At 37.1% G+C, this 27,243-nt stretch overlaps 3 protein-coding genes across 6 annotated transcripts in view; all 3 read right to left on the bottom strand.

Annotated features, from left to right (window-relative positions):
- The window catches only part of LOC125280355, a 29,281-nt gene extending 15,377 nt beyond the window's left edge, over positions 1-13,904 (bottom strand). The window contains exons 1-7 of one of the 4 annotated variants that reach the window (XM_048210849.1): positions 13,521-13,869; positions 10,741-11,055; positions 10,310-10,642; positions 10,064-10,186; positions 9,339-9,398; positions 9,110-9,190; positions 8,324-9,006 (exon numbers count right to left, since the gene is read on the bottom strand). In XM_048210849.1, the coding sequence (XP_048066806.1) occupies positions 8,951-9,006; positions 9,110-9,190; positions 9,339-9,398; positions 10,064-10,186; positions 10,310-10,642; positions 10,741-11,055; positions 13,521-13,581 (1,029 nt within the window). In that variant the 5' untranslated portion in view covers positions 13,582-13,869 and the 3' untranslated portion in view covers positions 8,324-8,950. Of the gene's footprint in view, positions 1-8,323; positions 9,007-9,109; positions 9,191-9,338; positions 9,399-10,063; positions 10,187-10,309; positions 10,643-10,740; positions 11,056-13,520 lie in introns of those variants that run through there. The other 3 variants (XM_048210879.1, XM_048210869.1, XM_048210903.1) reach the window with 3 other exon arrangements.
- Positions 2,433-5,379, bottom strand: LOC125280404. The gene is made up of 6 exons (XM_048210918.1): positions 4,777-5,379; positions 4,157-4,480; positions 3,690-4,058; positions 3,377-3,415; positions 3,197-3,277; positions 2,433-3,086 (listed from the first exon to the last, which is right to left on the bottom strand). Exons 1-6 carry the CDS (start codon positions 4,835-4,837, stop codon positions 3,031-3,033), a joined length of 930 nt encoding a protein of 309 aa, XP_048066875.1. The 5' UTR covers positions 4,838-5,379; the 3' UTR covers positions 2,433-3,030.
- A 1,481-nt stretch (positions 13,905-15,385) lies between the features above and the next one.
- LOC125280337 (gastrula zinc finger protein XlCGF57.1-like) lies at positions 15,386-25,426 on the bottom strand. Its single transcript, XM_048210823.1, has 2 exons — positions 25,060-25,426; positions 15,386-17,922 (listed from the first exon to the last, which is right to left on the bottom strand). The coding sequence occupies exons 1-2, from the start codon at positions 25,121-25,123 to the stop codon at positions 16,643-16,645; spliced, it is 1,344 nt and encodes a 447-aa protein (XP_048066780.1). The 5' UTR covers positions 25,124-25,426; the 3' UTR covers positions 15,386-16,642.
- Between the last annotated feature and the right edge of the window lie 1,817 nt (positions 25,427-27,243).

The raw sequence follows: 27,243 nt of genomic DNA on the forward strand, positions 1-27,243 counted from the left end.
TAAATCACTTGTATTTTGTGCATCTTACGCACTTTATTCCTTTATCATTTATGGTATTCATTTAATAGTTGTGTTAGTTTATCTTTTTGCTAATAACATTTATTTTATTACACTTGTGTCTTCCTTGTGCTGATAAAACAGAAGATGGCTCTACAAGTTAACAATCTCACAAATCTTTTAGATAAATCAGCTGACCAGTTTTGAAGGTTTGAACATCCTCCTGTTGGAAGTGTTCTGCCAAGGTGAAAAACCTTGACTGGTGTCTGTAGTCTGATTACAAGCTTAATATAAAAGTGTAATATATTTGAATTACAAGTACTTGATTATTGGAATCTGATTACATAATTTAGATTTTCCAAGGGAATTTTAAAAGTGTGATTTTTATATCTGTAAAAAAAACTTATAAACTAAACTATAAACTAATAAATTCTTACAAAGTCACAAAGACTTCTATAATGAATACAATTTTTATTTATGTCAAGCTCTAAAAATGTTTAACAGGTAGATTTGTAAAAAAAAAAAAAAAAAAAAAAAGCTTCTTGCAAGACGTTGACACTGTATACAGCAAGTGAACAAATAAAAGAAGAAAGTGACTATGAAAAATGACTATGATAATGGTGTATCATCATAATAGCATATCATCATCATACAGACTTCCTTAATCACCATTGAGTCACTTAGTTGAGTCTGTATTACAGTGATGTTTTGAGGTTTGTAATCATTACTCATGTTAGTTTGACCACATGCACTGCATAAATTCAGCCTGTTTAATAAACTGATTTAAACCAAGTTTTAAATAAATCAAACAAAGTGTACAGTTTTTAACATTTATCTCAACTAAACTTTCTATAAAATAAAACTAAATTTCTATAAAATTAAGTTAATATGTAGTATGTGAGCACATTACTATAATTTCACAAGTCTTTTAATTCTTCTCCTTTATTATGGTCACTAATTTTATATATTAAACTTGTACATTATTTTTGGCACACATTAATTTTTCAAACAAAGGGCTGCTTCTAAATCAGTAAAATGATTCATATTTAGATAATGACTGAAGGAGAATCTGCTTTTAAGGGACTAAGATTTGCTGCTACAAAGAAATGTATAAACATGACATCAAGCATATTACAAGAGACTGTGTGTCAGTGTTGCAGTTACAGCATCATATATTTACTGTATTAGATAATGACTCCACTTTTAAGGTACTTTTGAAGCATTCTGAAGCAATGTTATTCCTTTAATGGTGAGAATGTAATGAAACGAACAGTCAGGAAATGTCTTTGTTGATTTTATTCTTGCAAGAAAGTTGTTCAATGCAGATACAGAGAAGAACTCCCTCACCTAGTGCGGGCTGTCTTAAACCAATCATAAAACATGTTACCATATAAGGATCAGAAGAATAAAAAGTGAGAGAACTTCAAAAAAAGAGAGAAAGGGAAACTTAGCAGATGCCCTATTGAACTCTGAGCTCTGTAGACAAACACGTTTGCACCTGTGCCTCACTTCCTTTGTTATTCTCAGAAGTGCTTCTTAAAAGAGAACCGCACATGTAGTTATTTTCACTGATGCTGGCTGTTTTAAATATCACACAAAAAGTGAGGGAAAACGATTATCAACCCATCATATTATAAAAATATAAATTACTCTTCCCACTACACTTCCGTCAGACAACAATTTTCATTTTTGGATGAACTATCCCTTTAACACACAGGGCCCTATCATACACCTGGTGCAAGCGATTCTGAGGCAACTGAAAACCAGCTGAATCCTGGTCTAAAGTCAATGGTGCAGTATTTTTTGTTATTTAATTATTTGACCAAACGTGGCAATACACACATGACTCGTCAGGTTGAGGGTGTCTATATTCCACCATGTAAATAGCAAATCCACCATGGTGCAAGCGCACTGGCTTTTAAAGAGAATAAGAGATGACACTCTGATTGGTTTATTGCACGTAACGCCCAAAACACACCCATGACTCATTAAGAGACTAGGTACAACCCTTTTAGACCATGCACCTGGTGCGCCGACCATTTTTTCCCCATTGTTATACTTGCAAAAGTGGATTTGGACAAAGTTTGAACTAAATTGTCATATACAATATGCTAGTGCAAGTATATAACAATTAGTTCAAACTTTGACCAGTGGAGGGCAGTAATACACTTAGCAGTGTCTACACTGCTGGAATTCTAATAGAGAAGAAGAAGAAGAAGAAGAAGAAGAAGAGAGCTAGTTCAAGATGAGCATTTGTGGTAAAAATGTATAGTTTTTAATTTTTTTTAGAAAATGAGTGATGGTTTCACTAGATAAGACCCTTATTCCTCGTCTGGGATCATGTAGAACGTTTTGAAGCTGCACTGAAACTGTAATTTTGACCTTCAACTGTTTGGTGCCAATTGAAGTCCACTATATGGAGAAAAATCCTGGAATGTTTTCACCTTAATTTCTTTTCGACCGAAGAAAGAAAGACATGAACATCTTGGATGACATGGGGGTGAGTAAATTATCAGGAAATTTTAATTACTAATTACTAACTAATCTTTTAAAATAAGGCCCACAGTGTGTCGACAGTTGTGAGCAAATATCTTTATATTCAAACTTTAAGTAGGGCAGTATGCAGAGGTTTTACTAAGAAAGTTAGTAGCAATCATGCAAAATAAATAAATAAATAAATAAATAAAGCTAAAAACAGGAATGAACATAAAAGATACGAGAATCACCAAAGTAGCTTCATCACACAGAACAGAGAGAGGTTTTAAAAACAGCCTGTCTGAATCTGTCCATTACTGTATTTAATATAACATTTAAAGCAGTTTATATACCAACCATAAGAAAATGACCTTAAACACTGCATGCAAATATCAATTAAATTGTACAAAATAGTTTAAACTAAACTTGGTGTTGCTGTTTCTTCAGGGTGATTTCTTTTCCTATGTTTTCTGGGAAGAAAATAAAACAATGAACAACTTTCTTTAAGTCTTTGCTATTTTAAATATTGTTGCAGATTCACTCAAACTCAGTAGTATTTTATTGTAATATTGTAGGCATCTCTATTTCCTCTGGGTGCTCCGAGTCCTTCCTCCCTGCAAAATAAAACCGTTCACTGACCTCTCATATGTGTTTTTACCATGATTGCAGATTGATCCAGATCAGATGAGTGTGAATCATCAGATTGTGTGAAGCTCAAACTCACCAGCTCTTCTTGCACAGATGATCTGAAGAAGAATCACAGTAGGAGCAGCAAACACTGCCATCTCAACAATGATCACAATCACTGCAGGAAACACGTGTGGAAGAAGAAGAAGAGAAACTGGACATGACTGAAGTCAAGGGGATTAAACTATGAACAGTTATTGATTAAGCATTTACGTACCTCTGAATAATGTTCTAGCAGTCACAGAGATGACAGTTTCTTGAGCAAAAAGAAAAAATAAATCTTTAGCACACTGACAAATTTAATTAGAGTCAGTTTGCACAAAGTTCTTGATCCCCTGTACTCCATCTCATAATGTCTTCACAGAGGAATCAATTATGTCTAGGGACTGATTTCAGAAGAAAAGTCACTGCAAAGCACCGATGTGAGAAAGACAGTGATGATGTACCTTTAGATACAAGATAACTCTAGCGTTATCTATCATTATATATAGCGTGTCTAACAGAGAGTCTTCCAGAGATTGTTTCCTCACCTGAATACTTGACAGTGTATCTGACTGAGGTCTGGAGTTGATTTCTGTGAGTAAGCTGACATCTCCACTCTCTGTTGTCATCTTCATTCAGGAGTGTTGTAGTCAGACTGATGATACAGTGATCTGATGATATCTGATATCTGGAGTCCGTCGTCAGATCAACACCTGTCTGATTCACCCATGACAGCTGAAGTTTCTCAAAACGAACCAAATGATCACAGGAGAATCCAGTATATGAATACAACTGACAGGAGAGAGTCACAGAGCGGCCTGGACTGATCTCAGTCTGTGATGATGACGATGAGAATAATGATGATGAAGATGATGAGGATGATGATGAAGATGAAGATGAAGATGAAGAGACTGAAACTGAACACAAGACACAAACACAAACGCTTCAATAATCATGAGAGTTTAAATAAATAAAAATTCCACTTTTTAAAATGATAATATAATCGTAAACTGACCATGAAGAACATGCAGAAAAACACGTGCATCAGTTCCTTGTTGTTTGTCATTCACAAATTGTCGGCAGCTGTAAAATCCATAATCTTCTTTTGTGACGTTCTTGATGTTCAGAGAGCAGTCCGACCCCAGGCTCAGTCTCTCATAACTCCCTGTGTTTTTCTTCTTTATCCCTAGTTTAATCAGTTCAGCTGCCTCTGAATGCCTGGATGTGCCATAGATCCATGTAGTTGAGTTGCAGTCAGAAAGAGAAAGAGCATTATTACAGGGCAGACGGACATTTTCACCAGAACTGATGAACACAGTCTCATTTACTCCACTGGTACCTGAAACACAGTATATTTGAGTGATTATTATGATCTATATTAATAAATAAAAGTAGACAAACCCCTCTGACAGCAGGACATTCTCAATGTCAAACATCAGTCATTCAGGAGTAAAACAGTATTTGCAGATGTGACAGTTAATCTGAGAACATGAATGTCAGGAAGAATAAAGCATGTTCAAACTAACTCATTCACAGACTCCATGACACATAAGCTCTATTAAAACATTTTTATGAATGCATATTTATATTTAACTCTTTCCCACTAGATTAAAGAGCATGTAGAAATATCTTTACCTGTGAGAAGTGAAGAGAGAATGATCAGTCCCAGCAGACACAAATCACACTTTTCAGACATTTTGTTTCTGTCAGTCTTCCCTTGTTTAATATTCTCAGCCTCTCAGCAAAAATGGTTCAGCAACACCTTGACTTCATGTGTAGAGATTCATAAAGTCTAGCATGAGTGTCCAGATCCTCAACAGCTTCTGCAGTTGAGATACTGAGACCAACACAGAATTCAATAATGAAGAAATCCACTAAAAGAGAGAAGAGGAACTACCATCATCAGTCTAAACTGAGTAACGTTTCCAAAACTCAACTGTGAGATCACTAAGGAAAACATGTAATGTCACAATAAAAGCACAGTCCTATCAGTCCTACTCTTGCAAAGGTTATGCAAGAGTATGAATACAATGCACAGCCTAACAAAGGGGAAGCAAAATATTTCATATATTGTCTTAAATATGTCTGTTTCCACTGAATCAGGCTGATTCTCCTCTGACATGTTACTCCTTCCGGCCTCCTGATATTGATTCAGTAGAGGGTTCATTTCATGTGATTCTCCAGCGCTCTGATCTACTTCATCTCACAGCACAAATCACTGTATGACAAAGTGTGGAATACATATATATTGTTGGTCTTCTTTTTAATATGTGGCTTCAGTATCACTAGCAAAGCATCAAACTGAGCCACGGACATCCTGAAATAAACTTTGAATCGCTCAGGATAATTCTTTATAAAGAGGTGGAACTCTCCTTCCTCTCTGTGCAGTCTCAGGATTGGATGGACGCAATATTTCCTCTTTCTTTTCTCTTTTTAAGAAGAGAGAGGACAACAAAATCATCCTCACTGCACAGTAAAATCTCATCATCAGAGTACATATGGTCCCTCTCTAAATAGTGTTATAGTAACACTGAAGCAAAGTTAAAGTTAATGAGATAATTAAGCAATTAATAAGGCTGTGACTGAAGTCAGTTGTAATTCTTGTGTTTCTCTTTTCTTCAGTGATTCTTCTTGTTAACAGCAGGTGTTCATCACTAATGCACAATCATTACTTAATTAATTGCTTAATTATATGATTTCCCCTTACCATACCAGCTACTGGGATTCAGCCCATTTTGATTCCATGAACTAGCACATTAGAACCAGTGTATAATTTGGCAGAATTGGTGACTGGACTGCTCTTGTGTCCCTAAGCCTCAGGATTGGTCCATATACATTTACAGGTGCTGGTCATATAATTAGAATATCATCAAAAAGTTGATTTATTTCACTAATTCAAAAAGTGAAACTTGTATATTATATTCATTCATTACACACAGACTGATATATTTCAATTGTTTATTTCTTTTAATTTTGATGATTATAACTGACAACTAAGGAAAATCCCAAATTCAGTATCTCAGAAAATTAGAATATTGTGAAAGGTTCAATATTGAAGACACCTGGTGCCACACTCTAATCAGCTAATTAACTCAAAACACCTGCAAAGGCCTTTAAATGGTCTCTCAGTCTAGTTCTGTAGGCTACACAATCATGGGGAAGACTGCTGATTTAACAGTTGTCCAAAAGACGACCACTGACACCTTGCACAAGGAGGGCAAGACATAAAAGGTCATTGCAAAAGAGGCTGGCTGTTCACAGAGCTCTGTGTCCAAGCATATTAATAGAGAGGCGAAGGGAAGGAAAAGATGTGGTAGAAAAAATAGAGATAACCGCACCCTGGAGAGGATTGTGAAACAAAAACCCTTTCAAAAATGTGGGGTAGATTCACAAAGAGTGGACTGCAGCTGGAGTCAGTGCTTCAAGAACCACTACGCACAGACGTATGCAAGACATGGGTTTCAGCTGTCGCATTCCTTGTGTCAAGCCACTCTTGAACAACAGACAGCGTCAGAAGCGTCTACAGACAAAAAGGACTGGACTGCTGCTGAGTGGTCCAAAGTTATGTTCTCTGATGAAAGTAAATTTTGCATTTCCTTTGGAAATCAGGGTCCCAGAGTCTGGAGGAAGAGAGGAGAGGGACACAATCCACGTTGCTTGAGGTCCAGTGTAAAGTTTCCACAGTCAGTGATGGTTTGGGGTGCCATGTCATCTGCTGGTGTTGGTCCACTGTGTTTTCTGAGGTCCAAGGTCAACGCAGCCGTATACCAGGAAGTTTTAGAGCACTTCATGCTTCCTGCTGCTGACCAACTTTATGGAGATGCAGATTTCATTTTCCAACAGGACTTGGCACCTGCACACAGTGTCAAAGCTACCAGTACCTGGTTTAAGGACCATGGTATCGTTGTTCTGAATTGGCCAGCAAACTCGCCTAACCTTAACCCCATAGAAAATCTATGGGGTATTGTGAAGAGGAAGATGCGATATGCCAGACCCAACAATGCAGAAGAGCTGAAGGCCACTATCAGAGCAACCTGGGCTCTCATAACACCTGAGCAGTGCCACAGACTGATCGACTCCATGCCACATCGCATTGCTGCAGTAATTCAGGCAAAAGGAGTCCCAACTAAGTATTGAGTGCTGTACATGCTCATACTTTTCATGTTCATACTTTTCAGTTGGCCAAGATTTCTAAAAATCCTTTCTTTATATTGGTCTTAAGTAATATTTTAATTTTCTGAGATACTGAATTTGGGATTTTCCTTAGTTGTCAGTTATAATCATCAAAATTAAAAGAAATAAACATTTGAAATATATCAGTCTTTGTGTAATGAATAAATATAATATACAAGTTTCACTTTTTGAATGGAATTACTGAAATAAATCAACTTTTTGATGATATTCTAATTATATGACCAGCACCTGTATATCGCCCAAATTGTTAAGAGTTTAAATGCATTTTCTATTAGAGTCTGTTATCTAATACAGATACATACTTTTGAATCATATCATTTCTCACTTGCTACACTCTGCACTTCTGCGTTCATCATTACATCATTGCAACATTGCGTGGGGTCAAAGTTCACTCTTTTGCCGCAAATCGATGCATACGGTCATCTGCCGAAAGCTAGTTATTATAGTTAATAAAGATTTAATTATGGATATTTTTAGAACAAAAACCCATTGCTTCAGTTCAAAAGGCATTTATTAACTCCCTAGAGCTGTATGGATTATATTTATGAAGGATGGATGCTTCAAAAAACACCCCTGTTCACTGCCATTATAAAACTTAGAAAATAATTTTCATTTTTGGGTGAACCATCCCTTTAACACACAGTGTTTCGACACACTCTCTGTGAGCAAATATCTTTATATGCAAACTTTAAGTTGGTGAAATTATTTTAGGGCAATATCTATAAGTATTTTAAAAATAATTGCACTTAATAATTCCATTTTAATAATAATTCCTAAACCAAAAAACTTTGCTCTTGTAACCCGGCTGTGAAGGCTGTGAAAGAAGGTGAAGTATTGTGGAACTAATCACAATAAAGTTCTGTGAATTATTATGAACATGAATGAATCATTTCATTATTAGTTTATCTATAATGAAACGTAATTACATTGCAAGCTCATGAAGGGGAATCACCATATTTGTAACAAACATCTCAGGAAAGGTGACATATTAAATCCAATTGCACAGGCTTTATTAAGAAAATTAATAGTAATCATTCAAAATAAAAAATAAATAAATAAATAAATAAATAAATAAATAAAAAAGATGCTAAAAACAGGAATAAACAGACAAGATATGAGAATCACCAAAGTTGCTCCATCACACAGAACAGAGAGAGAATTTATAAACAGCCTGTCTGAATCTGTCCATTACTACATTTACATTCACATTTATGCATTTGGCAGACTCTTTTATTCAAAGCGACTTACATTGCATTATACTATACATTTGTATGTGCAATCCCTGGGATCGAACCTATGACCTTTGGCATTGCTAGTGCCATGCTCTAACCACTGAGCTACATGAAACATACTATACTATACTATATTATACTTACTATACTTAATATTACATTTAAAGCAGTTTATATACCAACCATAAGAAAATGACCTTGAACACTGTATGCAAATATCAATTAAACTGTGAAATATATTTTAAACTAAACTTGGTGTCGCTATTTCTTCAGGGTGATTTATTTTCCTTTGTTCCTAGGAAGAAAATAAAACAATGAACAACTTTCTTTAAGTCTTTGCTATTTAAAATATTGTTGCAGATTCACTCAAACTCAGCAGTATTTTATTGTAATACTGTAGGCATCGCTCTTTCCACTGGGTGCTGCGAGTCCTTCTTTCCTGCAAAATAAAAGCATTGACTGACCTCTCATATGTGTTTTTACCATGATTGTTCCAGATCAGATGAGTGTGAATCATCAGATTGTGTGAAGCTCAAACTCACCAGCTCTTCTTGCCCAGATGATCTGAAGAAGAATCACAGTAGGAGCAGCAAACACTGCCATCTCAACAATGGTCACAATCACTGCAGGAAACATGTGTGGAAGAAGAAGAAGAGAAACTGGACATGACTGAAGTCAAGGGTATTAAACTATGAACAGTATTGATTAAGCATTTACAGACTGACTGACTTTAATGGTGTAAAGCTTTCAGTATAAATGAACATGTCGTACCTCTGTATAATGTTCTAGCAGTCACACAGATGACAGTTTCTGATGCTGTGTCAGCTGGATCTGTGAATCACATCTCTTAGTACAGTTCAACACATAATGCAACATCATCATCAAATAATACTTGAGCTTCACATCACAGAAATTATGAACCCTGTATTTAAATACTTGATCATCAATACAAAGTGAGACATTTTTGTACTTTAATGGTTTGTGTCCATTCATTATTATTTACAGTGCAAGTTTGAAAACATTTGTAAACATTTGTAACATGAATCTGTTTCTTCTTTGAGTTCAGTCAATCACAGACATTATTAGTCTATAAGTTTCATTAGATTGCAGACTGCACAAGACATTAATTTTAATATTCCTTGAGCAAAATGAAAAAGTTTCTTGAGCACATTGACACTTAATTAGGTACTTTGCACACAATTTGAAATCCCCTGTCCTCTATCTCACAATGTCTTCACAAAGGAATCAATTATATCTAGGTGTAGCCCTTCCTGTTCGAACAGCCTGCTCTAAGCGAGACTCAAACCCAGGTCCACCGGCATGGGAGTCAGGCCCTTTAACAAGGAGGCTAAAGACCCCAGCCTCTAACGTCCGTTGTTAGAGCACCTCTTGACATCAGGGGAGTGAAGTTTACATGCACAGCTCATACATAGGGACTGATTTCAGAAGAAAAGTCACTGCAAAGCACTGATGTGAGAAAGACAGTGATGATGTACCTTTAGTTTCTGGTGTGTTTATAGTTGAAGGATCCTGAGAGTTTGTGATGTGGACTGGAATCACTGCTGTCGTTGAATCATCTTGAGCTGTTAAGAAATGATGTTTATTCAGATGATTCATACCTATAGAATACAATCATATTTTAATGAGTTAACACATAAGATAACTGTAGCATTATCTGTAATTATATATAGCCTGTCTAACAGAGAGTCTTCCAGAACTGATTCATGAGATTGTTTCCTCACCTGAATTCTTCACAGTGTATCTGACTGAGGTCTGGAGTTGATTTCTGAGAGTAAGCTGACATCTCCACTCTCTGTTGTCATCTTCATTCAGGAGTGTTGTAGTCAGAGTGATGATACAGTGATCTGATGAGAATAATATCTGATATCTGGAGTCCGTCATCAGATTAACACCAGCCTGATTCACCCAAGACAGCTGAAGTTTCTCAAAACGAACCCAATAATCACAGGAGAATCCAGAATACAACTGACAGGAGAGAGTCACAGAGCGACCTGGACTGATCTCAGTCTGTGAGGATGATGATGATGATGATGATGATGATGGAGACACTGAAACTGAACAAAAGACATAAATCACAAACATTTCAATAACCTTGAGAGTTTAAATCAAGATTTTGCCACTTTTTAAAATTATCATATAATCGTCAACTGACCATGAAGAACATGCAGAAAAACACGTGCATCATTTCCTTGTTGTTTGTCATTAACAAACTGTCGGCAGCTGTAAAATCCATAATCATCTTTTGTGACGTTCTTGATGTTCAGAGAGCAGTCAGACCCCAGACTCAGTCTCTCATAACTCCCTGTGTTTTTCTTCTTTATCCCTAAAAAAATCACTTCAACTGCTGGTGAATGTGTGCCATAGATCCATGAAGTTGAGTTGCAGTCAGAAAGAGCATTATTACAGGACAGACGGACATTTTCTCCAGAACTGATGAACACTTCAGTCACTTCTGCTCCAATCATACCTGAAACACAGTATATTTCAAAACTTTTAGAAGAAAATAAGCACAACCCTAGGTATTTATTTGATACAGTGGCTAAATTAACAAGAAATAAAGCTTCAACTTCTGATGTTTCCAAAGAGCACAGCAGTAATGACTTTATGAACTGCTTTACTTGCAAGATTGATAATATTAGAGAAAAAATGATAACCATGCAACCTACAGTACTGTGTCAGACAGTGCATTGTAGTGTCCCTGGGGAAAAATTCAATTCATTTTCTGCTTTAGGAGAGGAAGAATTGTCTAAACTTGTTAAATCATCAAAATCAACAACATGTATGTTAGAACCTATACCGACTAAGCTATTGAAAGAGATGCATTTGACACTATTGATCACAATATTCTTTTAAATAGACTCAAAAACTATGTTGGCATTAGTGGAATTGCATTGTCATGGTTCAAATCATACTTATCTGACCGTTATCAGTTTGTAGTAGTAAACGATGAGATGTCGTATCGATCACAAGTTAAATATGGAGTCCCTCAAGGCTCAGTACTAGGACCGTTGCTTTTCACTCTGTACATGCTACCCTTGGGAGATATCATTAGGAAGCATGGCTTTAGTTTTCATTGTTACGCTGATGATACTCAGCTCTATATTTCTTCACGCCCTGACGAAACTTACCAATTCGCTAAATTAACAGAATGTGTAGCTGATATAAAAAACTGGATGACCAGTAATTTCCTACTACTAAATTCAGAAAAAAACAGAGATTCTAATTTTTTGGACCAAAAACTTCTTCACGTAATAACCTAGAATACTGTCTAACACTTGATGGCTGCTCTGTTAAGTCTTCGTCGTCAGTTAGGAACCTGGGTGTGCTCTTTGATACCAATCTTTCATTTGAAGGCCATGTTTCTAGCATCTGTAAAACCACATTCTTCCATCTTAAAAATAAATCTAAACTATGACATATGCTCTCAATGACAAATGCAGAACAGTTAGTTCATGCGTTCATGACCTCAAGGCTAGATTACTGTAACGCTCTACTGGGTGGTTGTTCCTCCCGCTTGATAAATAAACTACAGCTCGTACAAAATGCAGCAGCTAGAGTTCTTACTAGAACTAGGAAGTATGACCATATTAGCACAGTTCTGTCATCACTGCATTGGCTTCCTGTTAAACATCGTATAGATTTTAAAATCTTGCTAATTACTTACAAAGCACTAATGGTTTAGCTCCCCAGTACCTAAGCGAGCTCTTAATACATTATAGTCCTTCACGTTTATTGCGATCTCAAAATTCAGGCCAGCTGATAATACCTAGAATATCAAAATCAACCGCAGGCGGTAGATCCTTCTCCTATTTGGCACCTGAACTCTGGAACAATCTTCCTAGCATTGTTCGGGATGCAGACACACTCTGTCAGTTTAAATCTAGACTAAAAACGCATCTCTTTAACCTGGCATACACATAACACATTATCAATTTATATTTTCAAATCCGTTAAAGGATTATTAGGCTGCATAAATTAGGTCAGCCGGAACCGGGAACACTTCCTATAACACCAGATGTACTTGTTACATCAGAAGAAGAATGGCATCTATGCTAATATTAGTCTCTCTGTTTATCCCAAGGTTTACCGAAGTCAACCGGATCCGGGCCATATCCAGGTGAGACCGAGGACTGGTGCCATGACACGACCACAACACAGCCCTGAAGTAACAGCAGAGATCGAGTCGACTCTATCATCCATTGTGAAGGCCTCATCGACACGACAGCCAGTGCCACAGTTCCTCAACAAACCGTCCATACCGGTGTGATGAATACGAACTGTATGGAACTGAAATAAATACTTTGAATGTTGCGATCCTATCGGACTTATGATAGCAGCCTGAATCGTAACAAAGCACTGTTCGAGGACTGGCCTCCCGACTAAGCCTGGTTTTACATTTTAACACCTATTTGCCACCTGATGTCACCTGTTAGATTTTGGGTTACTTGCCGCTGTCGCCTTTTGGCTTGCTTAGTTGGGGACACTTGACATTTGACTTGAAATTTGATATTCAACAGTGCTTTGATCTGCCTGCATTGACACTATTCTTTAAGAGCTGCTGTGCAGCCAAAATTATGTACCAGTTATCAATTTAAAGCTGCTTTGACACAATCTGCATTGTAAAAAGCGCTATATAAATAAAGGTGAATTGACTTGACTATTTGAGTGATCATTATGCTAAATATTAATAAATTAAAGTGCATAAACCCCTGTGACAGCAGGTCATTCTCAGTGTCAGTCATTGCGATACAGTATTTTCAAATGTGACAGTGACTCTGAGATCAGAATATGGATGTCAGGAAGAATAAAGCATGTTCAAACTAACTCATTCACAGACTCCATGACACACCAGTTCTATTAAACATTTTATGCACATATATTTATATTAAACTCTTTCACAGGAGTTTAAAAAGCATGTAGAAATGTCTTTACCTGTGAGAAGTAAGCAGAGAATGATCAGTCCCAGCAGACACAAATCACACTTATCAGACATTTTGTTTCTGTCAGTCTTCCCTTCTGTTTCTCATCATCAGCCCCTCAGGAAAAATTCATAAACATGATCCAGCAACACCTTGACTTCATGTGTAGAGACTCATAAAGTCTAGCACGAGTGTCCAGATCCTCAATAGCTTCTGCTTCTGCTGTTGAGATGCTGAGACCAAAGCAGAATACAATTATGACGAAATCTGCTAAAAGAGAGAAGAGGAACTACCATCATCAGTCTAAACTGGGTTCAGAGATGATCATTGCTCAGTGAGGTTAAACTGAGTTCTGAGTAAACATGAGTAATGTTTCCAAAACTCATCACATTTACAAAAAAATATAACTAAAATAACGATGGTTTTACTACGAATTAAATCATGGTTATCAGGGCAGTGAGATCACAACTTTTTGAAACACTATGGAAAACGTAACGTCACAAGTCCAGTCAACTTGCTCAGTTAAAGCCAGACAAAAGGTTACACAAGAGTATGAATACAATACACAATCTAACAGTGGAAGCAAAGGGAAAAATAAAATCCTTAAACATGTCTGTGTTTCCACTGAATCAGGGTGATTCTTCTCTCTCATGTTAAAGGATTAGTTCACTTTCAAATAAAATTTTCCTGATAATTTACTCAGCGAAACAATCGGTCATTTTCAAAAAAAATAAAACTGTATATGCTTTATATAAACAGATGATCGCCTTGTACGTGCTTCCGCTTTCTGTATTCTTCAAAAAGCTTATGCGCTATGTCCTACGCATTCCCTATTGTACGTAGGGAATGAACACGGCGCCAGTTTAGTTTTTTTCCGTGAGTAGAATAGGGAATGCGGAGGACATACAGCGTAAGCTTTTTTGAAGAATACGGAAAGCGGAAGCACGTACAAGGCGATTATCTGTTTATAAAGCATATACAGTTGTATTTTTTTTTAAAAATGAGTGATGGTTTTTCTAGATAAGAACCTTATTTCTCGTCTGGTATCGTTTAAAGCTCTTTGAAGCTGCACTGAAACTGCACTGAATTCAGGTTCGATCCATAACTTAACGTTGGAATCAGCCAAATCAGGGATTGTTGTAAATCTGGTGGTGAATATTTCAGATATTTTCCAGTCTGGTTTTAAAATACTACACAGCACAGAAACTGCCCTTTTTAAAGTCTTTAATTCTGCCGCCACGGACACGCCCTTCAGGGAAAACTCTAGATCTTCACAATATAACATCACAGGATTAGACTGACCAAATATGAAGTTGATCTAGGAGGGGTTCATTAAAGTATGATTTCTGAAAATGGCAAAGTCTGCCAAGATTTTGCTGAGAAATTCAAAATATCTAACTTCCTGTTGGGTTTTTTCCTGTGGCGCTTTTTTGTAGGTATTGGGCTGTTAGATCTGTCTACCAAATTTCATACCTGTACGTGAAACGTAGCGCTAAGGGAGCTTAATTGAAATTTTGTAGGTGGCGCTATTGAGCCATTTTGCCACACCTAAATCTGAAACCCATATCAGACGTACATTTTCACCACTTCTGACGTGTGTGCAAAGAGTTTTCGAACATGTTAAGGCCCTCACAAATACGATTCTTTTTAGAGAAGAAGAAAAATCGGCTGAGCAATTAAATTAGGGTCCTTACACCATCGGTGCTCGGGTGCTCCTACAGTTTCCAGATAAACAAACAAATAAACAGCCATTAAGGTACCTAACAGGCTTGATGTTAGCAGCAGCAGCAGCAGTAAAAATGTGTAAATGTAAATGTGCAATAGTGTAAGTGTTACGGTGGAAACACACACAAGAATAAATAACATCACAAGAATCAATTAAACAAAACAATTTATTTCCTTTTGTACTTTCTTCTTATTGTATCTTACTATGTATACAAATCATAAAGGGTTAGTTCATCCAAAAATGAAATTACTGTCATTGAGGTATTACAGGTTTGGGACGACATGAGGGTGTCTAGTACTTAAAGTCCGCGTGTACCCGAAGTTGCAAAGACTTTTCTCCGGTGTTGTGATGTATTTCCAAGTGAAACAGAATATTGAATAGAGGGCAGAGTTTTACTTTAGCGCTCCTCCTCTCCGTCTCTCACTCATAGCAGACACACAGTTGCAGAGGAGTGGTTTAAGCATTTTCAACCCAAGCCATCAAACTGACGTCATGAGGGAAGGAATGCCATTCCAGACCGGAAGTAACTTTTCAGATTTTGATTAAGATTACCACGACAAACAATTTTTTTTTTTCAGTGTATTAACTTGCACGGATTAATTGTTCACCACAAGACTAGTAATATGCACTAACAAAGTAAAGAGCGTCAATTTTCATTTCATGCCAAATTTAATGACAGACATGTCATTTTAGAATGAATTAACACTTTAAGCACTAAAAATAGATGACAGAAATTGTGGGGAAAAAAAAAAGAGTTAAACAACCTTAAGCCCCAGGTATACTTCACTTTCCATGTACAGTCGCATCCTCGAAACTTTCAAAGTATACTACACCACGGATGCGCGCGGACGACCGCGTTCGACACATGCGCAGTACAGTTTTTTTCTATGCTCTACCAGACATCGGAGGGCAGCACTGAGTCGTATCATCAACGGGACATTCACTGAGCATGATCGGAGAAGAAAAGTGGTGTATCCGTTCCCATATTTTTACTTATCTCCCTCCATGAATTTGCCGCCCTAAACACGTCTTTGTACTCTTTCAAACATGAATTGTAGAAATGTGAGTACTTTTTAACCTCTTCACTCAAACGCTGGTCAAGTTCGCCGTCCATTGTCGTGTTTTTCTCTTTTTTCAAGCATGTTGTTTTTAAACCAGTCTTTTCACACTTTTCATCGACGGCTGAACACTGTGCTCAATACTGTGCGTATTGCCACCTACTGGACTCTTCTATACTGCTTGCGCATGCGCCGTTGCACACGGACTGTCCGCGCGGTCTCGAAATTTGGGCTGCACGTGGACGGGGTGTGCGGCCGGGCCGTGAGCCCTCCGCATGACAAAAATGACGTCATGCGGACGGTGCATGAACGCGGACAGCCGAAGTATACCCGGGGCTTTAAAGTCCATCCCTACACAGCACTGGAGTTTTTCACACTCTCATGTGTTTTCTGGTGCCTTTTAAAAAAGTCAACCCTTTGAAATCTCCTTCCACAAACAGGACAGATGTGAGGCTCCTCTTTTTTATGAACTTTCTGGTGACTCTTCAGTAATGATGGCAAAGCAAATGTCTTACTGCAGTGATCACAGTTAAATTCCTTTGGTTCAGAGTGAGAGTGAGAGTCCAGATGAGCTTTGAGACTCGTTTTCCATTTAAAACTCTTCCCACACGGATGACATGCGTAAGGCATCTCTTTAGTGTGAATTCTCATGTGATGAATAAATCCTGGTTTACGGGTGAAACTCTTTCCACACTGAGAGCAGCTGAAAGGCTTTATTCCAGCATGACTTAACATGTGCTTCTTCAGGCTTTCTTTAAATGCGTAAGAGTTTCCACACTGAGAGCAAGTGAAAGGCTTTTTCTTACCATGACTTAACATGTGATCCTTAAAGGATGCTTTACGTGTGAAAGTGTTTCCACACTGAGGGCAGCTGAAAGGCTTTTCTGAAGCATGAATTACCAAATGTTGCTTAAGTTGTTGTTTCTGTCTAAAACTCTTTCCACACTGGGAGCAGACAAAAGGCTTTATTCCAGCATGAATTAGCATGTGACTGTTAAGGTTTCTTTTACGTCTGAAAGTGTTTCCACACTGAGAGCAGGCGAAAGGCTTTTCTGAAGTGTGAACAAGCTCATGCTCATTAAGTTGTGCTTTATATATAAAACACTTTCCGCACTGGGAGCAGGTAAAAGGCTTTACTCCTGTGTGAATTATCATGTGATACTTAAGGCCTCTTGTGTGTGTGTAAGTGTTTCCACACTGAGAGCAGGTGAAAGGCTTTACTCCTGTGTGAATAATCATGTGATTCTTAAGGCGTCTTTTGTGTCTGAAACTCTTTCCACACTGAGAGCAGGCGAAAGGCTTTTCTGATGAGTGAATACGCTCATGCTCATTAAGATGTGATTTCTGTCTAAAACTCTTTCCACACTGAGAGCAGGTGAACGGCGTTATTCCAGCATGAATTAACATGTGTTTCTTAAGGTTTCCTTTATGTTTGAAAGTTTTTTCACATTGAGAACAGGTGAAAGGCTTTTTGACTTCTGTGTTTTGAACGCTGCTTTGTGAGTAACTGTTTTCAGTTTTGTAGCAACAAACTAATTTCTCTCCAGCGGTGACATTATGAGCTTTCTGAATCTGATGTTCCTCCTCCACTTCATTCAGATCTCGTCTTTCTTCTTTGACTTTCATCAGACCTAAAATAAAATCAAAATCATTAAAAAAAGAAAACCAATTGACAGAGCACCAAACAGGCAATATGCATTTAAGTATATATAGGACGACAATGTCAGTCATTGGTATTTGCCACACTTTCTGATACCAGCTGGTGGCGCCATGACTATAAATACATTTTGGCATGTAGTTGTCTTCAGGTCAGGGCACTTATCAAACACATTGTATGCTTGAGTTAAAACAACTTATTTCATTATGATAATAACATGCTTTATCAGCATGATTTAGAATGTTTGTAGCATGTTTAGTACATGATTGTGTGATTTTGCAGAGAAAATTCTAAATATCTGACTTGCTGTTGGTTTTCAGATTTTGTACCAGAGAATTTTTTGTAGGTATTGGTCTGTTACATGCGTGTACCAAATATCATACTTGTACGTGAAATGTAGTGCGTAGGGGGCATAATTGATTTTTTTTAGGTGCTGCTATTGAGCCATTTTGCCACATCTAAATCTGAAACCCATATCAGACATAAATGTTCACCACTTCTGATGTGTGTGCAAAGTTTCATGAGTTTTCAAGCATGTTAAGGCACTCAAAAATTTGATTATTTTGGAGAAGAATAACAGATGTAGCAATTACAATAGGGTTCTCTGACCCTAATTAGGGTTTATGTTTAAACAACAAAGACGCACTAAAAACAGATTAACGTGCTTCTTCAGGCTGTCTTTAAATATATTTCCCTCTATATTTATTAAAATATTTCCTTAGTAATTTTGAAAGGTTTTGTGTAGACAACAATCTTGAAAAAAATCCCCATTCACACGGATCAGGTTATACTGTAAATCCTAATGCAGGGGTGGGGAACGTTGATCCTGGAGGGCCATAGTCCTGCGGAGTTTAGCTCCAACCCTAATCAAACACACCTGAAGCTAATCTAAGTTTAGCAGGATCAAAGCCACTGGAAGGCAAGTCTGCAACCTTTAGCCAAAAAAGTGTAATGGCTAATGCTAACACTCCGGCTCTGGCGGTACACAGGGAAGGAGTTTTAAACGGCGGGCACTGATGTCACTGCCATTACACAATTGACCATTCGCAAAGACCCACCCCCTTTAGTTACTGTTGCTATGTCCGACAAGCCATGCCGATCTCTTGCCACACATCATGTTCTTGTTGTGGCAGATTTGATGTTTCTTTGTCCCTTCAGATCTGGTCTTGAAGAAAAACTCACAGAGTCGAAGTTTCAGGTCTCAGAAAAACTCACAGAGTCGAAGTATTTAACTTTATTGTCAAGCAACAAAGTGAGATGCCAGCTCCGCATCTGAGGCTCCCTTAGCTGGGGCACAGTTTTATACATTTTTCTTATCTCTTAAAAAACACACCAAAGTAATGTCATCGGCTGGTAATATTTGCTCTTACAGTTATTTTCCATGATATCATCTACGGGGGCTCTTCTTCCACACCTCCTTCCCATGTACTCCCCGACCTTTCTGCCATAGTAATTGCAGGTGTTTCTTATGTAAGAGAATTTTCTTAGTAAGGATGACCAACTGCCAACTACTGTACATTTTTTACCTTAATCTCTCATGGCCTTCTGCCAATTGATGGTCAACTCTTTTCCCATTGGCCAAATGAAACATTGTATCAAAACAGTCCATACTCCCCGGAGGCAAGAGGCCTTCACGTGACACCCTTTATTGATGGTCTTGTTAATTTCACAGCCACCTGTTGTCTGGTGGAAAATTACCAACAAAATATGCTCAGTGGCCAAGTAAACTTGTTTGACCCTTACAGTTACATAGGCCAAAAGGCCTCACAACACTTCTAGCTTTTAAGCAAACAAATTCTACAATTGTTTTCTATAGGATGGATAAAATACTCCATCATTCTCACGCAGTGAAAAATACATCGCGGAGCAAAGAGGACACTGACAACGCGTCGACAGACAAGACAAAGCAGGTTACTTTTGATATGAAACAAAGTCTTAAATTTCTAATTTTGTCATTTTTAAAGACATTTCAACAAATAAAAAAAAAAATTGTGGCTCTTTAATGTGTCGTGACAGATCACTGTAGCCCCAGTTCAAGCGGCTCGTGAACCGATCATCTCTTTCTACTAGTTCATTTAGCATCAAATAAACACGAATGAACATCATAAAGAATGTTGTTTAAATCGCAGAAAGACGTCAGTACACACCATTTTTCAAATCTGCTAACTCCCCTGACTGCTTTGTTGGACAAAATGGCAGATTCTGTGTTATGATTGGTGAGATCGCCTGTCAATCAAACTCCTGCCGAAGGGTCAATAGCCTGAGAGGTGCCGCACGTGATTGAGTTAGCCTTTACCCTTTGTCCAATTTTAAGAGATACAGACCCTCTCATCTCCCTATAATATACAATCTCTGGCAGGATTACTAAAGTTACAGGCAGGAGAGTGTTTTTTTTTTTTTTTTTTCAGGGTTGGAGCTAAACTCTGCAGGACAATGGCCCTCCAGGATCAACATTAATGCTCAAATTAATTGGTTTGAGAGGGCTGAACTTAAATTAAACAAATTAGTTCAACCAAAAGAACTTTTATAAGCATTTAGAACTTTAATCTCCTTTTGAGTTCACAAAACTGACACATTTTAAGAAATCTGAATTGTTTCATTGTTTTAAGTTTCATGAGCTTTTTTCTTTTAATTTAGACAAAACTTAAATTTAACAAACTGGGCTGGGATTTCTATTTCTAAGTAAATGCTAAAATTAAGTGTTATATAATGTTTGTTTGTTTGCATGATTGTTAAGTGGGAGATTTAGTAGTGTTTAATGTTTTGCTAAGCTAATTTAAGAGTTTCTGTTATGTTTTTTTTTTCTTTTTACAGGGTGTTACAATCATGGTGACGAGTGGAGCATGAGCTTGGTTTGAGAACGGATATTGCTATAATGTTACCAATTACCAATTTAAAGCTAGCCAAGTTTCCACTACTATAAACATTAGATTAAATAAATTAAGTTAAATGTATGAATTATCTTACTCAAATATTTCAGGTTAGGAGCAATTAAAATGTATGGGTACAAAATTAAAATCAGCCAGTTCTGCTTACTTAAACTTTGAATTTCTTAACTTAAACATTTAGATGCAACTGATCACCTAAAATGTTTTGAGTTTTGCCAACTTATTCGGTTTTACAGTAGTGATGAGCGCTTTCAAATTACTGCTTCATGAAGCTTCAAAACCTTTTGTTTCGAAAGTCTTTTGTTTCAAATCAGTGGTTTCAAGTGTGCATCAAATGTCCAAAGTCACGTGATTTCAGTAAATGAGGCTTCATTACGTCATAACTGTTTCGAAACTTCAGTGGTTTACCACTGGTGGGCGATGATCACTGAACCCATGAATCATGCATGATTCACTGAGAACTATGTGAACTAAATGTCTATGGGTTTTACCTGAGCTCTGATCAGCTTTATACATTTGTAGACATTTTAATTAGACATTATATAATTAAAATGTATAATAGTTGTTATCTATTATTGGCCTGTTTAGCTGAGCTATCCATGGGATAAAGAAAATAAGCCCTGAAAATTGATAAAAGAACACACATTATGCAGACACTCTATATTTAATCTTATTAGATGATTAGTTAATTGCATTTTATAGATTTTACTTTCAATAAAACATTTACAATGGGTTTGTAAAAAGTGTTTGTTTTTTTAATTCATGTTTGGCCTGAGTTTTGCTGCATTTACACTATTCTGACCAGTAGGAGTCCCCATCACTAGTTTACAGTGTAGCTAGCTAAGCAAAATTGAATCATTTTGATGACATTGTCGTCTGTATGTGAAACTTTTCATAAATACATTTTTTTTTTCCATTTACAGAATATCCTTGTTGTGTAAATGTACCCTTAATGTCAGCATGAAACAGAAGTTGCGATTGTCTTTTCTTCTCTACTGTGAAGTCTATCCAAATGAAACTGCATTTTAAATGACTTGATTTTGTCCTTCGAGAATCGCTGGAAGTTGGGCATTGCTAACAAAATGGAGGCAGATCTGAATTTTCATTTTCATAGGAATGAATTTAAAAACGCTCTGGTCGCTTGCTCTGCTCCGCTCAAGTGGACACACAGTCTTACTCTATCAAGTCATTCATGAAAAACATTTCTTTGCCAAATCCAAAAAGTAATGTTTTCACAACATCCTTTCCATGTTTGAGGGTACTGTACACCCCAATGACTGACATCAGCGGTGGTTAATGCATTGATCTCTATAAAGTGAAGCATCAGCTTACCCCAGAGGCAGCATTTACCCCTTATATCACAGGATCTGCTGGCAGTTCCAGACAGCTCTGCTCTCGAGTCATAGCATGTGACAGGAAGAGACGAGTCGTTTTGAGGGGGAGGGGGGATTAATGGTTTTGATTAAAGATTACGAGGGCATGTGAATTTTAAAAAACTAATGAAGTGCATGGATAATTTTTTATAATAAATACTACAATATTCCATAAAAAAAAGAAGAAGAATTGTCAATTTTGATTTCATGGCAACTTTAATTGTTTTGTGGAAAATATTTGTCTACATCTACATTATTTCATAGCTCTTATGAATAACTATAGCCACTCAATCTGATGGGCTGTCTACAGGAAATCTGCAGGTGTCAGCACTAAAATTTTAAAACCTTTTTTTGGAAAGGTAGTAAAAAATGAAATTGATTTAAAAAGCAAGACCTGCATGTCACTTCAGTCAAACAAAATTATGTCAACATGCCCGTCTTGAGTATCCTAGCAGACTTAAGCCCCATGCGGATGGTAATTGTTTCTCATGTGGATGGTAATTGTTTCTCATGTGGACGTACGTAAAAATCACTTTGCATAGCACCTGATTTATTTACAATCGAGTTTTGTGAACCTATGAACCCGGAAATGGGCTGATCATGTGGTCTGTTGCATGATTGTCTGCTGTAAATTAAAAAAAAAATTATATTTAATTTAATCACAGTAAAAATAATATCCTAATTATTATTTATTAATTTAAATCTCCTGTTTAAAAATAAGAAAAAAAATAGGAAGATATAGACATATTTAAAATGTTTTTCTGTCTTTTATGTTATATCAAAGTGATGGATGTCATTTTAAAAATGCGATAATAAATAAATGAATACAGCGGGGGGTGTAATGCTATTTCATGCATTCTGACTTATTTACACTGTTAGAATTGCATTCTCATGCTAAATATGGCTAAAGTTTCAAAACACGGGTTGGACGTATGACAGAGTATTTCTATGCCAAATACACTACTTCCAGTTTCGGAGAGTTTTTTTTTTTTTTTTTGAGTGTATCCTGTATGACGTCAAAAGAGAGGCACTTCTCCCTAATAAGCTGCACACACACATCACCCAGAGCAAGAGCAAGGCCATCAACGCGCTTCGTTCGGGATACGGAAGCCGAGAGATTTTTCAACAATGCCTGTGTCCCAATTCAGGGGCTGCACCCTTTAAAGGCTGCTTACATCATCGAAACAAACTCATTTAAGAAAAATAACCATTAGATTACAACGTAAGAAAGAAATTACAGTATTTTACACCTCACAATGAATATCAGTCAATTTTATTACGGCTACTTTTCTTCAATAAGACATCCTTGATGACGTATGCAGCCTTCAAATGCGACCTCCGGTGGATGCAATCTCCGAAATGAGACGCAGCTCCTGTCACCAAAAGAGTGTGTTTTTGGTTGTGAGGGAAAGATTACCTTTTTCAGCTTCACAAAGAACCAAGCGTTAAGGGAACAGTGGATGAAGTTTGCTTTTCTAGGGCAGCAACGGAGTTGTGCACGTATGTTTTTTTTGTTCCCCGGTATTTCAGTTCGTCGCTGGACTTGCAGATCGCGGGTGGTGAGTAAAACTCCATCCGATGTCTGTGTTTTGTTGGCAATCGGTGCGCAAGTGCATATAATGTAAACAACACAAATGTTTTTGTTCCCTTTTTATTTATAACGACAGCTAGCATGCGATCTCTACGCAAAAGCTGCGTGCGCGCATTACTCTTTAGCTCCGCCCACGGCACTGATGGCAGACACGCCTCCAGGAGCTCGGCTTTTTCCGGAAAGACTCGGTTTAGCATATCTATCTTATATAAATATGATAAAACTAAAAACTTTTCGGAGATTTGAAGGATGCATTGTTACTCTAGATGTCATCGACATTAATATGACATTGCCAGAAACTGTGTGTGATCCCCCATTATTCTGCTGCCATAATGTCTCATTTCAAATATTTACGTACTTTTCTTCTCTTTCTCATTTGAGTAGTGATTAAACATTGCTCTTTTTTTACAGCATTTCAGTAATAAAAGTGTAGGCTAGATCTTTAAAATGCATTCAAATGACAGCAAAGCACAGCCATACGGTGCTCGGCAATGGTCAAAAAGGATTTAATCAGTGAATTTTGAGGCGATCTCTTCTTCAAAACTCAGACTCAGTATCAGTGTAATAAACTTATGTCTAAAATTAACAGCAGCCCAATATTCTTGCTGTCTGTTATAAATGTTTATTACTCAACAAAAGAAAAAAGAAAAAGAAAAAAAATCACTCACTCTTAAGTGAATAGCTTTTGTTACATTTATAAGGATCAATCATTAAGTTATATTCCAACATCAATTTATTCAATTGCTGTACCTGAAAACTAATGTTAGACCTACCTGAAAAGCACTGTTTATAAAATTTTCTCTATTTTATTTATTTGTGCTGTTGATTGTAGTTATTTGCTCTAATGTTTCTTTATTTTTATGTGACAGTAGTCCTTTTTTCCCTGAACATAGAACATACCGAACCATACAGAAATGTAACCCTAAAAATACAAACCAAAACGTGAGCAATTTGAACCGTTTTACACCCATAAATGGCTATAGACATATTTGGGAGATCATAGCAAATATAATTTTTGCTTTAGCCTACCATTTGCTTCAACTGTGCAAGAAAAAAAAAAAAAAAAAAAATCCACTATGCATTCCATGAGAGGAAAAAAAATCAGATCACCGCTCCCTCAACAGCAGTATTAGAAACGTGTAACTTATAAATTTTAATGACAGTTATGTTTACATGACGGATCCGCGGACAACCTGTGTCTAAAGCTTTGTTAGCTTCATGTACCAGTCATTAAAAATTAGTCTAGAATAGACACCAACCTGCTTGTTTCTCGTATTTTATTGGTTCAGTGTCCTCCTCACTCTCCTCTTTAACAAACACCATCTTCACGATTCAGTTGCTGCAACTCCAAATATTCCTGCTCGTCTGAAAACTTCTAAGGTTAGTCACGTCCACGAGAATGAGAATATTGCAGAAATTCACTGTCCCGATTTACAATTGGTATTTTTCTAGACTAATCGTACAATAATGACTGTCTGTTTCGAGCTAGTGGCACGACATAACACAGAGAAGCCAAAGCCACTGGAAAGCAAGCCTGCAACCCCAAAAAAGCGTAAAGGCTAAAGCTAACTCTCCGCCCCCCGCAGTACACGGGGGAAGGAGACCAGAGGCTGTTTTTTGAATGGATGTCAATGGATGAAAGGCTTCACTATGCTGATTAAACAGCTTTTGTGGGGAATTAGCTAATCATTTAATTAATCAACAGCCTGTTTGCTAATCTTCAGCATGTTTTACACTAAACAATACTTTCTTTGGGAACTATATGTAGATTTTAGCTTGATAAAAATTATATTTTTTTCAAGAGAAGGCAGACTAGGGAATGTTGCGACTGATGTCACTGCCATTACACGATAGGCTGAAAGGTGACACACGTGATTAAGTTAGCCGTTACGTTTTCTCCAATGTTAAGAGATACAGACCCTCTCATCTCCCTATTATATACAATAGCGGTCTTGGCCACTTGAGAGCAAGACTGTCCCATGTCTTAAAAATGCCCAAGTGCAGTGCCCTTTATGCACCCACACTATACTACTTCTGAGCGGTATTCTAGGCTAAGCGTATCCCGTCATGCATTATGTTTGGGAACTCACATGCCCTGAAATCGCGCAATGTCAGGGAAAACATATGACTGTAAGTTAAATATATTGTATATTACATATAATTTGGTAGTAAAATATAAAATGTTGCACATTTTATTCATAAAGATGAGTAGCTATGTGTATTTTGTATAACATTTGCAACTGCTTATCACTTAAAGAAGCACCACAATTTTAAAACTCTCTTCTGTTAGCGACTACTGAACAGACATTTAGAACTGTATTTTAAAAAGCAAAGTACTGAAAATAATAATTTTTAAAAAACTGTAAACGCTTGCATTTTTTTTGTAAGTGTACAAATTCAAATACAGGAAATATGTCATGTAAGTAGACAAATGGTCAAGTACAAAGACCGCAAGTGTGGGTATTTGGACAAGGCAAATCTCTGAAGACTCTTCTTCCTCTGAGGTTTAATGGTGGTTGGCAAACAAACATTATGTGACTTACCGCCACCTACTGGATGGGAATGCAGTGGGTGCACATTGCATTTTTTCCATTAAAGCTGCAGTCTGTAACGTTTTTGGTTAAAATTATCCAAAATCAATTTGAGCAAGTACATAACCTACGGAGCCCCGCACATGACATGCAAGAAAAATAAATAAATAGTGTGCACGATTTACTAATTTGTTCCCTCAATTTACTAAATCGTGAGCACGATTTACTAATTCGTTCCCTCAATTTACTAATTCGTTCCCTTGATTTACTAAATAGTGTGCACAATTTACTGTTTCATTCCCTCGATTTATAAATCACACGCATGATTTATAAATCGAGGGAACGGAATAGTAAATTGTGCGCACGTTTTAGTAAACCAAGGGAATGAAATAGTAAGTCATGTGCAAGTTTTAGTAAATTGAGGGAATTAATTAGTAAATCATGCGCACGATATAGCCTACTATTTTTTTCCCTACATGTCATGTCCAGGGCTCCGTAATAACCAACTGTAACACAGTTTGTATGTACGGGAAGAAGGAGGCGGGAACCTGGGAACGTTAAACACACTTTAATTCAAAATAAAGAACATCACCATTTTTTTCACCATTTGTGGATAATGGCTCTCACTGTGGTTTGCTGGAGTCCCAAAGCTTTAGAAATGGCTTTATAACCTTTTCCAGACTGATAGATCTCTGAATTACTTTCTTTCTCATTTGTTCCTGAATGTCTTTGGATCTCAACATGATGTGTAGCTTTTGAGGATCTTTTGGTCTACTTCACTTTGTCAGGCAGGTCCTATTTAAGTGATTTCTTGATTGCGAACCGGTGTGGCAGTAATCAGGCCTGGGTGTGACTAGACAAACTGAACTCAGGTGTGATAAACCACAGTTAAAGGTACAATATGTAATAATT

The sequence above is a fragment of the Megalobrama amblycephala genome, linkage group LG1 (genome assembly GCF_018812025.1).
Source record: "Megalobrama amblycephala isolate DHTTF-2021 linkage group LG1, ASM1881202v1, whole genome shotgun sequence".
NCBI lineage: Eukaryota > Metazoa > Chordata > Actinopteri > Cypriniformes > Xenocyprididae > Megalobrama > Megalobrama amblycephala.

Bases quoted from the DNA above. Each gene is read 5' to 3' on its own strand.
- LOC125280404 (XM_048210918.1), bottom strand. From the start codon at position 4,837: ATGTCTGAAAAGTGTGATTTGTGTCTGCTGGGACTGATCATTCTCTCT. The intron at 4,059-4,156 runs GTCAGTTTACGA...TCTTGTGTTCAG, and splicing joins TTTTCTGCATGTTCTTCATG to TTTCAGTCTCTTCATCTTCA. The intron at 3,087-3,196 runs GTGAGTTTGAGC...TTTATTTTGCAG, and splicing joins CATCTGTGCAAGAAGAGCTG to GGAGGAAGGACTCGGAGCAC.
- LOC125280337 (XM_048210823.1), bottom strand. From the start codon at position 25,123: ATGGTGTTTGTTAAAGAGGAGAGTGAGGAGGACACTGAACCAATAAAA. The intron at 17,923-25,059 runs GTTGGTGTCTAT...ATTTTATTTTAG, and splicing joins AAAATACGAGAAACAAGCAG to GTCTGATGAAAGTCAAAGAA.